Here is a 13,351-nt window from a genome sequence, read left to right on the forward strand (position 1 = left end):
CAGAGTCTGGAGACTAGGCACCGGCGAGGTGATCTGATAGAGGTGTATAAGGCCTTGAATGGTTTGAGCATGCTCAATGCCAATGGGATTCTTCATCTTTCTCAGAATAATCACCTCAGAGGGCATAAATTCAAATTGAGGAAGGACGGATGTCGGATAGATGTGCGGAAATTTGCCTTTGGCCAGCGGGTGGTTGGTTGGTGGAACCGACTTCCATCACTTGTTGTTGAAGTTGATAGCCTAAACAAATTTAAAGCTCAACTGGACAGGTATTTCGAACGAACGGAGGGGTGAAATGGGAGAGGGTTTTTTTTTTTTTTTTTTTTTTTTTTTGGGCTGATGCTGAATAAGCTTGCTTTCTTGCATCGTATGCCTCTACTAATGCTAATGCTAATGCTAATTATTAATCTGAAATAGTTTCATTTCAGTTTGGGAAAAAGTTATCATACAATGCTAAATCAAGTCTAATTATGGTAGATGAAAGTCATATACCACCTTAATAGGTGGTAGATGGCTCTCATCAACCAGTGGTATTGCACTGGTTGATGGCTCTCATCAACCAGTGCAATACCACCACTTTGCTTATTGCAGGCTTGAAATGGTGGAACCCGTGTTTAGTTTCCAGAGCTAAGTTCCAGTCAACCCTTCCATCATGCAGTATGATTGATGTCTTTTGAGGTTATAATGTACACCATGACGAGATCCAAACTTCCTTACATTTCGAGGGTACCGCTCTAAAATGGTGTTCGCAGGCCAGCCGATAGTTAGTACACCAGACTGAACCTATTGGTAACTCTCTAGGAGACTTCCCGATCAGCTAGCATATAATCTTGCTACCTCTACTCTGCCAGATAGTGACTGGAGGTAGTCTGAGTAGTGTGTATGCAGAGGTCACTGTTGAGGCAACATTATGTCAAGGATTTGGGTATACTCTTACCATGTGTACGCCATATCCAAAAATTTCATTACTTCATACAGCATTCCCCCCCCACTTTTCTTTACTATTGAATACACCACATATGGTCAAACTAATAGAGCAAACTTATCTGCGAAAAGATCTAAACTTCCTAAACACTTCCTAGTTCATTTCACAAATATACATGGTCTCAGTTCTAATCTCAATGATGTCCATTTCCAATTACAGTCTGCCAAACCCCATATACTTTTTCTGACAGAATCTTAGTTATCAGATGATTCAACCACTGCTCATCTCAGTTGCCCAAATTATTCGCTGTATGATTCCTTTTGCCTCGAAGGTGGTACTTGTGCGTATGTCCATTCCAATACAAACTGTCAGAGACTTGACAATTTGGAATCTCCTCCTTTCAATCTTCTCTGGCTTAAAATCTCTCTACCTCAATCTGTCAAATTCATTTGTTATCTCTACTATTCTCCCAACTCCACCAATCACTTGGAACTCTTTGACTTCCTCTCTTTGCAACTTGACTTTCTCCAGTCCAACTTTCCTAACAGTGAGGTAATTTTCTTTGGTGATTTTAATGTTCACAACTCCAGCTGGCTTCCATTTTCTAGTCACACAGACCCAGCTGGTTGAGATGCTGAGGCTTTCGCAATTACTAATGATCTCGCACAGATTGTTAATTTACCTACCAGAATACCGGACAGTCCTAACCATACAGCCAAGATGCTTGATCTTTTTCTCACAAACAACCCTTCTAAGTATACGGTAATAGTGAGTGGTCCTCATATTGTTTGGCATTACAAGAATGCAAAATGGGATGACCTGCGAGATTTCTTTTCTTCTTTTCCTTGGTCGGATTACTGTTTCAAAACTTCTGATGTCAACAGATCGTGTCAGTGAAATTATTCTTGTAGGAATGGAAACCTTTATTCCACACTCCACTTTAAAATCTCTTCCTTTATCGAAACTTTGGTTTTCCAATAAATGTGGTAAGGCTGTTCAAGAGAATAATGTTACATATCGTAATTGGCTTCCTTCCAATTCTTCGGTTTCATTTTCTGCCTATACCAAAGCTCACAGCAATTGTAAAGCAGTTATTAATCAGTCCAATTGATTTTGAACAGGCTAAAAGTAGAAAACTTGCTTCTTACACTTGGTAGCCAAGCATTCTGGTCTCTCGCCAAAACTCCCACCTCTGTCAAGACCAGATGGTTCTATTGTCACTTCAGCCAAGGATAAAGCCGACCTGCTAGCATCCCATTTTTCTTCCAATATTAATGATCTCGTTAAAACACCTCCCACCATGCCCCATTCAATGCTTCCTGTGGTCTACCGTCAAAAGGATGTCAGAAGGATTTTGACGAATCTTGATGCTAAGAAAGCTCCAGGTCCTGATGGTATTTCTCCACTTGTTCTCAAAACCTGTGCTCCTGAACTTACTCCTGTTTTTTGCCGCCTTTTTTCACTTTCTTATTCCAAAGGTGTTTTTCCTTCTGCTTGTAAATTTGGTCATATACAGCCAGTTGTTAAAAAGGGTAACAAATCACTCCCATCCAAATTACTTCTACTTTTTCTAAAGTAATTGAAAAGTCAATTAACCGCCAACTATTAAAATATCTAGAAACCTTCCATCTGATCAATGATCGCCAGTATGGATGCCATCGGTGTTGATCCACTGGTGATATCTGGCTTATGTTACCCATTTATGGACAAATCCAATGGAAAAGTTTGGTGAAACACAAGCAGTTGCTGTTGACTTCTCTAAGGCTTTCGATCGTGTTTGGCATAAAGATCTTCAAAACAAGCTTCCATCTTATGGTTTGCCAACTGTTTTTTATAATTGGTTATCCAGACAGAGAGGGCTCTCTGTCTTCTAACTTCTCCACTAATGCTGGTGTCTCCCCCCCCCCCCCCGCAAGGTTTAGTTCTTTTTCCCACTCTTTTCCTCTTGTATATTAATGACCTTCTTCCACTGACCAGAAATCCTATCCATAGTTTTCCTGATGATAGCTCACTGCATTCCACTTTCCATTTTGAGAAACCTCGCCCTGCTCTCAATTAGCTTCAACTTCTCAAATAGCCACTACCAATTCCTTAAATGCCAATCTCCAGGTAATTCTCCAGTGGGGCAAACAGAACTTAGTTGATTTCAATCCTTCGAAAACTCAGTCCTGTCTTATATCTCGCAAAACATTAGCATTAGTAGAGGCATATGATGCAAGAAAGCAAGCTTATGAAGCATCAGCCAAAAAAAAAAAAAAAAAACCACTCCCTCCCATTTCACCCTTCTGTTCATTCGAAATACCTGTCCAGCTCAGCCTTAAATTTATTTAGGCTATCGACTTCCACAACAAGGGATGGAAGTCTGTTCCACCAGCCAACTACCTGCTGGCTACAGGCAAATTTCCGCACATCTATCCTACATCTGTCTTTCCTCAATTTGATGTCCTCTCAGGTGATTATTCTGAGCAAGAGGAAGAATCCCATCGGCATTGATCATGCTCAAACCATTCAAGGCTTTATACACCTCTATCACATCACATCACCTCGCCGTTGCCTAGTCTCCAGACACTGTAATTTGCAAAACTTATGCCTTTCTTCATAAGAGCAATGGAGCCTTTGTTCCATTCGCTAATCTTGTTGCCCTTCTCTGTACTCGTTCCAGAAGCTCTACATCCTTCTTGAAATGAGGCCTCCAGACCTGTATACAGTACTCAAGGTGTGGCCTGACCATTGCCTTATACAAGGGAATAATCACCTCCTTATCCATGCTAGAAAAATTTCTGTATATCATTGACAAGACACCATGAGCTACTCTTGCAGCCCATCTGCACTGCTCAGAAAACTTCATATCTGCCTGCACAATTATCCCCAGGTCCTTTTCATTCTCTACCACTGTCAGTGTAGTTCCACAGAGTTGATACGTTGCTCTGGGGTTACTGTTTCCAATATGTAGTACTTTACATTTGTCAATGTTAAACTTCATTTGCCACCTCTCAGCCCATCTGCTCAACCTTTCCAGATCCTGTTGCAGCAGCAGCATAGCATCAGTAGTGTCCTTAACAACCCTGCCAACCTTTGTATCGTCTGCAAACTTGGACATTAAGCTTGATATACCATCATCAATATCATTTATAAATACAGAAAACAATAATGGACCCAACACTGAACCCTGAGGGACTCCACTAATAGTGGAGTCCCTCAGGGTTCAGTGCTCATCGTGGACTAATAACATTAGTCCACGATGAGCAGTGACCATTGATTACCACTCTCTGTCTTCTCCCCCTCAACCATCCCTTTATCCATAGCAGCAATTTGCCTCCAATGCCACACTGCTCCAATTTGTGCAGCAGTCTTCCATGTGCAACAGTATCAAAAGCTTTCTAAGATCCAAATATATAATATCAAAGTTATTCCCTGCATCCAGTTCTTTTGTGACTGCATCACAGTATCCAATCAAATTGGTCAGGCAAGACTTTCCCTTACCAAAACCATGCTGTGTCCGAGCTATAACTGAAGTCTTGTCTAGATTAATTGCTGGAACAAACTTCCATCTGTCGTTGTGGAAGTTGATAGGTTAAATAAATTTAAGGAGGAACTGGACAGGCATTTGGAGGAAATGGTGTGATTTTTTTTGGCTGATGCTGCATAAGCTCATACACTTGCTTTCTTGCATCACATGCCACTACTACTACTACTAGATGATCATGCAGTGCTTCTTTAACCAGTGCCTCCATTAATTTTCCTGGAACAGAAGTTATACTCACAGGTCTATAATTACTTTTGTCAGCTTTTGATCCTCTTTTGTGAATTGGGGTCACATTTGCACATCTCCAGTCTATGGGTACCTCCCCTAAGTCCAAAGAAGCTCTCATAATTATGGCTAAGGGTTTGATTACTTCCTTTGCTGCCTCCTTTAATATAACTGGATAGATCCCATCCACCCCGGGTGCCTTTTTTATGTTTACCTCCAACAATTTCTCCTCCACTTTCCTCTCAGTTATTACAAAATTATCCAGGTCACTGCCAGAGTTTACTTCACCTCTGACATTCCCCTTCCTGAATAACTCCTCATGTGTGAATGTAGATGCATAATACTCGTTTAGTTTGTTAGCCACCTGAGCAGGATCCTCAACTGTTGAACCATCAATATCCAGTGGACCAATCTGATTCATCCCTTTCCTTCTAGAGTTTACATAGGTAAAGAACTCTTTTCTGTTTTTCTTTGCATCCTTTGACAAGGATTTCTCATAATCTGCCTTTGCCTGCCTCCTTTGTGACTTGGTTACATACCAGCTTATATCTATCATAGGCTTCCATGTCACCCATTAATTTATATGTATCCCATGCATTTTTCTTCTCTGCCATATGTCTCATTAGTTCATCTGACATCCATTTAGGCCTAAACCTTGAACAATATTTCTTAGTTGGTATGTAAAGCCTAGTAGCTTCCAAGATAAGTTCTTTGAATGCTTCCCATTTTGAATTTGCTGTTGGTAACATCATCAGTTAGTCCCACTATATAGAATTTAAATACTCTCTCAGACCATCGTAGTCACCTTTATGAAAGCAAAAACCCTTCCCTTTACCCCTGATGGTAGTTACCTCTTTGAGTAAATCCCACTTCAGCACACTGTGATCACTGCCTCCTAGTGGTTCCTTTCTTCTGCCCCTATGCTTATCTTTGGTGACACTCCAATTTCTAGGCAAAATGTTATATCTCTTTTAGGGATTACCCTGACTTCTAATCTCTCTTGGCACAAGCACATTACAAATATTGCTTCTTCTGCATCTAAAAAACTTGGTTTTCTCTTTCGCTCTCAACATTACTTTTCTTCCAAACAGCTGTTTACTCTGTACAAATCGCAAATTTGCCCTTCAATGGAATATTGTTCCCACATCTGGGGTAGTGCCCCCAAAACTTCTCTCAGGCTTCTCGATTCCATTCAGAAGAGGGCAATTAGGTTAATTAATGGCTCATCTCTAACAGAGTCTCTCCACTCACTGTCTCATAGATGTACTGTTTCTGCTGCATGCCTTTTCTACAGATACTTCCATGGGCACTGTTCTTCTGAATTGGCTTCTATAATTCCCGCTCTCTCTTTCAAAACAGTCCGAACACATGCCGCCAACAGCCATTTACTGTCCAACTTCAAACTCACAGAACCAACTTTTCATCTTCCTTGTTTACTCATTCAACTGCCGTTTTCTGGAACAACCTTTTTTCATATGTATTTTCTGAAAATTACAGTCTACAGAAGTTCAAGTCTAATGTCAACAAATATCTTCTTTCGTCTTCTCAACCTCCACCCCATGTATGGTACTCATAATTACTATAGGTACCAATACCTTTCATGTTTGGGGTTTTCATAAAAAAAATAAATAATAAATAAATAAAATTATGGATCCTTTACCTAACTTGACTTCTTAACTTTACCAAACATTGTTTTTTTAAGTATACATAAACAAGATAATTACTATAGTTTTTTATTAGTTGGTGACAAACTCTGATTACATTAATTTTGTCATTAGGCACCAGAAATATTTCTCACAGCCTAACATAAAATGATGGAATTAGCATATTGATCTGGCAGAGCTTTTTTTTTTTTTTAATTGATACATTTATAATATAGTTCAAGATGCAAAACACTCATATCATTAAGTAAAGACTGAAACTGCATTTTTTCCCAGTATGCATAAAATCTATTTATATATGCCAATTAAAAAATATATATATTTGTATATGATAAAATTACAAATATGCTACTTCTTATCACATAATAATATGGATCACAATTATTATATTTAATTGTCTACAATGCATAGAACAGTTAAATATAATGCAGATGAGAGTTACATACAAATGGAATGGGCAAGTAAATGGGAATGTCTTATTATGGGTGATTTTAATTTGCCTCTATTTGATTGCAGCAAATGGAAAGGAAACTTGACATGGGGAACAAAATTTTTAAATCAACTAGATGATTGTTATTTGTATCAACATATCAGGGAAAGTACTAGGGAAAATAATATTCTAGACCTGATCATCACCCATGAACCAGACGATATAATAGGGCTGACAGTATAGGAACTAGTAGCAGGAAGTGATTGGAGTTCTATGGTGGACGATGAAGAGAGAGAGAGAGAGAGAGAGGTAGCAGTAGTTAAGCAAAGGAATGGGTTATAATTTCAGGAAAGGAAATTACGATGGCCTCTATTAACTGGGTAGATATCTCACAGAGAGTGAATACAATTGAATTATGGTATACCTTTAAAACATTAATCACAGAAGCCTTGAATGCATATATACCATTAAAAAATACTCCATGAGGAGGATTCCAAGTTGGATGAATAATGAAGTTGCCAGATTACTTAAGCAGAAAAAGATGGCATGGAAAAGTTACAAAGCACTAAAAAGTACTGAAGCTTATAATAGCTACAAATTGATCTGTAATACTGCCACAGAAAAGGTTAGGCTGGCAAAGGCAGATTATGAGAAATTACTGGCAAAGAGAGCAGAGAGTGTGGATAAGGAATTCTTCACATATAAAAATGCAAAGAAGAGAAAATCAAATCAGATTGGACCCTTATACAATGGACATGGGATAGTATTAGATACCCTGGCTGATGTTGCAGATGAACTCAACAGTTATTTTGCATTGATATTTACAGAAGAAAAAACCCTTTATGTCAATGAGAAATTATGGAATGAAGTTGATAAATATATATTAATTAATGATATTGAAATTTCACATGATTATTTAATGAAAAAACTTTTGAGTCTACAGGCGAGTAAGGCTCCTGGGGTTGATGGCATATACCCTATAATCAGTGGTGTGCTTGTAAGTTTTTAACAACTGGCTCGCTAAAAAAAACCAAGACCAAGAATATGTGTGTATATATTTATTGTAAGTTTTACTGATTTACAACAATTAAGAATACAAAAATTTCAAACGATAATAAAATATTCATTTTTTTATTTTAATTTCCAAATAGCCAATTGATTCTCGTAAAATATTTTCATTGACTTTTTCAGAACTCATGTATCCATAGCCAATCTGTGGTTGCAATTCCAACATGATTTGACAAATGGAGTTGCATCCCAATCCACTAACTCTTTCCCAATAAATTTATTTTCATTAAATCCAGTTGAAATTCTTGTAAAATAATAAGTAAAATTCTTGAAAATTTAACAATCGGCTCATGCGAACTGGCTCCAGCACACCACTGCCTATAGTTTTAAGGGAGGCGGCAAGTGAGTACATTGAACCATTAAGGCTAATTATGAGAACATTACTGGACTCAAGACAGATTCCGTTCAATTGGAAAAGTGCTAATGTATCGCAAATACATAAAGTCAATTCTAAGAGTGTAGTGGGAAATTACAGACTGGTCAATCTAACTGACTGACCAGTTGTAATTATAAGTTCAGTATAGGGAAAATCATGTAGGCAATGATCAAGGGTGGAATTCAGGACCATTTAGATAGATGGTTAGCTATTTTGACAAGGTCACTCATGAGCTGGATTTAGGGAATAATTTCAACATTGTTTATTTAGATTTCAGCAAAGCATTTGACTCAGTTGCATATGAGTGGTTATAAGCTGGAACAGGTTGGAATCACAGGAAAAATCCTTATATGGATAGCTGGATGGTTTCAGGGCAGGAGGTAGAGGGTTGTGATAAATGGTTATTCCTCAGATTGGGTTGAGGTAAGAAGTGGGGTTCCCCAAAGATCAGTATTGGGACCACTGTTGTTTTTAATTTTCATAAATGACATCGATGAAGGGGTAGAGGGCGTGATGTCTAAATTTGCAGACGATGTAAAGATTGGTAGAGTAGTTAATGATCATTGCCAAGCAGAGCACATAGATAGAGACTTCTTCAAAGTGACATAGATAGACTTCAGGGATGGTCAGAAGAGTGGCATCTGTGCTTTAATCCAGAAAAGTGTAAGGTCTTACACCTGGGGAACAGCAACCCCGAAATAACTTATACACTTGGTGGAGTTGAAATAAAGTCAGTAATGGAAGAAAGGAACTTGTGAGTTATGATACGGTCAGACATGAAGTTCTTCAAGCATTGTAGACAGGTTGCAAGGAAGGCCCATGGTGTCCTATCGATGATTTATCGAACATTTTCTAGTAGAGATAAGAACGTCATTATATAAGGCTATTGTTAGACCACACTTGGAATGCTGTGTTCAAGTGTGGAGACTGAACCTAAAAAAGACATCAAGCTTTCTTGAAAGGGTCCAAAGATGGGTAACTTGCCTGGTGAGATTGGCAAAAGAGCATCCATATTAGGAAAGACTTTGAATGTGTGGGTTGAACAGTTTGGAAATTAGGCACCTTAGAGTAGACTTGATTGAGGTGTTTAAGACTCTGAGAGGCAAAAGTAAAGTGAATGAGAATGAAATTTTCACGGTTATAAATGATTCTAGAACTAGGGGCCATAAATTCAAGTTACAGGGGGTGGGGAGAAGATTAGATTGAATTGCAGGAAGTTTTATTTTAGCCAGTGAGTTATAAATTACTGGAATAAGTTACCTGCGTGGGTGGTTGAAGCTTACAGTTTGGGGAATTTCAAATGTCAATTGGATAGTAACCTACAGGTGAAAGGAAATGCATAGGTTGTCTATTTCATTTTTTTTATTATTATTTTATTCTTTTTTTTTTTTTTTTTGGCTGGTGTTCAGCATAAGCTTTAGGCTTCCTTGCACCATATGGCCACTACTAATACTAATAATAAATATCCAGTATATACTTGAAATGTGTATTGAATGAATTCAGCTTTGTATGAAATAATATATATATTTTTTTTTAAATGAACCTATATGGATGAAAAAGTTTTTTTTTTCAAGAGATTCAGATGTAATGTTAAATAAAATTACATCTGAATCTCTTTTATAGTTTACAAGGCATTCACTTTTTATTTAACTTTACTAAATTACTCTGCATTCTTTACAATAACAAAATTTACTTACCAAAATACCTCAAAGGCACAAGTTCACTATTGTTTCCATATAATGGCTTCCAGTACCACATGAGATCAGTATAATTTACAGCACTAACTTTACAATTTAATATCACAGTATCCAAAGCAATAGGGTTTTTTTCAGATAAGGACACTTCAAATCCATTCACTGCATCTGCATAGAGCAAAAGTATATGAATAACACAAAAATGCATATATGTGTACATTACATTAAAATATAATTATGAAAATAATTATATTGTGTGATGTCCTATGATATAATTATGAAGATAATTGTATTATGGGATGTCCCATAAGTTTGAACCATACACTTTAAATGTTTTTATTTTTTATTTTTGTTGTGATTGCAAGATTGATAGCACTGAATAAAGATGAAAATGTGGAAGCATTTCTGCTGTGTTGAGGTTTTAGCTATTCAAAAATTGCAAATATGTTCCATGGATATCACTTAGAAGGGTCCCTATTATTTGTTGTTGTTGTGTGTGTGCGTGCATGTGCACATAATTTGCTTCCAAAATTTGAAGTGAGGGGATCAGTAATGGATAAAAAAGGCATCTTGAATACTGTATATAGGTCTGAAAGCCTCATTTTAGGAAGGATGCAAATCTGCTGGTTGTTGTTTGTTGTTGTTTGGTTTTTAGGAGCATTAGCAACTAAGGCCATATTGCTCTGGGGATATGCGGTGGTCATTCCCTGACCTTTCCACATCCTCCGTATTTGGTGGTCATGGGCTCGAACCCCAGTCTAATCAAGAAGTGTGTGTTACGCACTGCTGCTCCTGCCCATCTGGCTACGGAGACACCCAAATCTGCTGGAACAGGTGCAGAGAATGGCAACCAGATTGGTGAAGAGAATAAAAGGGTGCTCTTACCCAGTGGCGGATTTCTGCACAGGCACATGAGGCGTGCGCCTGGGACCTCTTAAATCGAGAGAGGCCTCAAATCTCAGGTCTCAAAAAAAAATAAATAAAATTGTTTCATTTAAAATTTTTACACTCATCTTTATTACCGTTACTGAATAAAACTATAATTTAATATGAGAAGTTAGTAAACTCTTAAGCGAATATCCCTATATATTATATGAAATATCTATGCGAACTAAGTGAATCTGAAGTAGAATACATATTATCATTAATGCTTAAATTAAACACTTTCAGTTTTTTCCTAGTGGAGGTAATTCCACGAGTGAAGAACCCTGTGACGATATTGCTCAAGAAACAATATTAGATTTGTTCGCGGAGGCAGTTCAAAACTATTCGCAACTAATTGGGAACCAATGAGCAAGCGCAGTAGTCTTTTAAAGCCTCTGAAATCACTACTGCACTGGCTCATATGTAACGGAGCATCATCCTTTTTAATAGCTTTCAGAACTAACATTTCACTCACGAATCTGTTACAAATTACTAGAGTTTGGTGTGGTTGGTGTTTTAGTGTAGGAGTATTTTTTTTGTTATCAAGTAAGTATCTGTAATATCTTATGTATTGTTTAGTATTTATCAAAACTGAATTGTTTGATGAGGCGTGACATTTATAGCAAGTGATAATTGGGAATTAATTTTTTAATTCCCAATTAATAAAATATGTATGAAAGAATTGCGCAACCAAAATGATTAAAACCGCAACACCAAATCTAGAGCGTGTGCTATAGTAAAAACGTGCGCGTAGAATGCACACTGTAGTGGTACCGAAAATATTTAGAGGGGGCCTCAAAATGGAATTGCGCCTGGGGCCTCTCAAGTGCTAAATCCGCCACTGCTCTTACCTAGAAAGGCTTCAGTTCTGCAAATTGCAGCATCTTGAGACTAGACACCTGTGGGGAGATCTGATTGAGGTGTTTAAACCATTGAATGGATTGATAAGCGGAATGTTAATGGTATTCGTCCACTTTCTAAGACTACACATACATGAGGGGGCATAAATTCAGGTTGAGGAAGGATAGTTGCAGGACAGATGTGCAGAAGTTTACTTTCAGCTAGCGGGAATTTGATTGTTGGAACTGGCTTCCATCTGTTTTTGTGGAAGTGGAAGGGAGAACTAAACAAATTCCTGGAGGGTACAGATGGGTGAACTGTGTTTTTTTTTTTTTTTTTGGCTGATGCTATATCAGCTTGCTTTCTTGCATCATTTGCCATTACTACTACTATAAAGTTAATCACATTGCAAAATTGGATGGTTAAGTGATAGGGGACAGGGAATATATAAAAAAGTACTGTTATTCAGAAATTAATGTTATGAGTAAGGTCCCACAGGATATGGTGTTGGGCTCCTTACTGTTTTTGATTTTTATTAACAATCGATATAGGAATTTCAGGTTTAATGTCCGAGTTCGCTGATGATACAAGAGTGTGCAGAGTATTTAATAAATAGGGTATACCATTTCACCAAGATCGGAAAGGCTGAAAAATATTAACTGAGATTTAACACTGGTAAATGCAAAGTACTGCATATGGGTAGCTGTAATCCCAGAATAAAGCACCATTTGGGTAGTACCAATCTTAAGATTAAGGAAGTGAAGTTCTCTGAGAAGTGCATGCAACCTGTTAGGATAGCTCATGGAGATTCTCTCAGTGATATAGAGAAACTTTGCCAGCAGGGAATGAGAGAGAGAGAGAGAGAGAGAGAGAGAGAGAGAGAGAGAGAGAGAGAGAGATTATCCCATTGTATAAGACAATATTTAGGCTACAGCTTGAATACTGCACTTAGGAAAGATGTAAATTTTTTTGAAAGACTGTAGAGAAGAGCAATGATTAGTCAGGAAGGCACAAAAGAATACTCTTACCAAGGAAGACTTGAGTTCTGCCAATTATAGCATCTGTAAACCAGGCACTTGCAATGAAACCTTATTGAACTGTTAAGGCTTTAAATGGGTTGAGCAAATTAAATGTTCCATTAACTACCTTAATCTTTCTCAGACAACACACACACACACACACACACAGGGACAAATTTCAATTGGAAAAGGATGGTTGTTGCAGGATAGATATGAGATATGCTTTCTACTAGAGAGTAATTGATTGATGGAACAAATTTCAATCTGATGTTGTGGGAATAGGTAGTTTGAATAAATTTAGAGGATTGGAAAAATGATTAAAAGGGACTCAAATTAAGTGGTAAATTTTAATTTTCTTTAGGTAATGCTATATAAGCTTGCTTCCTTCATCATTTTTCCAATACAAGTTGCAACATACCTAAGTGAGATGAGGATCTAAACAATCTTGAAAATACACTTACCAGTTACAATAAAAGGGATAGTTATTTTTTCTGTTCCAATTTCATTTGATGCCATGCACTGATAAAAACCTGACTTATTGGCTACTACTCGGAGATAGCTAAACATTTCATACTTTTCTGCTTGATTATCCAGTATAACAGTGTCGTTATTCAGTGGTATAAGATCTTCATCAACATCCTGCCAGCTATTCACATTTCCAGG

At 37.6% G+C, this 13,351-nt stretch overlaps 1 protein-coding gene across 2 annotated transcripts in view; it reads right to left on the bottom strand.

The window, feature by feature from the left end:
* LOC150078070 (vascular endothelial growth factor receptor 1-like) overlaps window positions 1-13,351 on the bottom strand; it is a 341,587-nt gene that overhangs the window by 161,897 nt on the left and 166,339 nt on the right. For both annotated transcript variants that reach the window (XM_090385266.1, XM_090385267.1), the window contains 2 exons: window positions 13,150-13,351; window positions 9,909-10,073 (listed from right to left, as the gene is read on the bottom strand). The exon at window positions 13,150-13,351 is cut by the window's right edge and continues 143 nt beyond it. In XM_090385266.1, coding sequence (XP_090241392.1) covers window positions 9,909-10,073; window positions 13,150-13,351 — 367 coding nt within the window. The remainder of the gene's footprint in view (window positions 1-9,908; window positions 10,074-13,149) is intronic.

The sequence above is a fragment of the Mastigoproctus giganteus genome, chromosome 11 (genome assembly GCF_048544385.1).
Source record: "Mastigoproctus giganteus isolate SK-2022 chromosome 11, ASM4854438v1, whole genome shotgun sequence".
Classification (NCBI taxonomy): Eukaryota; Metazoa; Arthropoda; class Arachnida; order Uropygi; family Thelyphonidae; genus Mastigoproctus; species Mastigoproctus giganteus.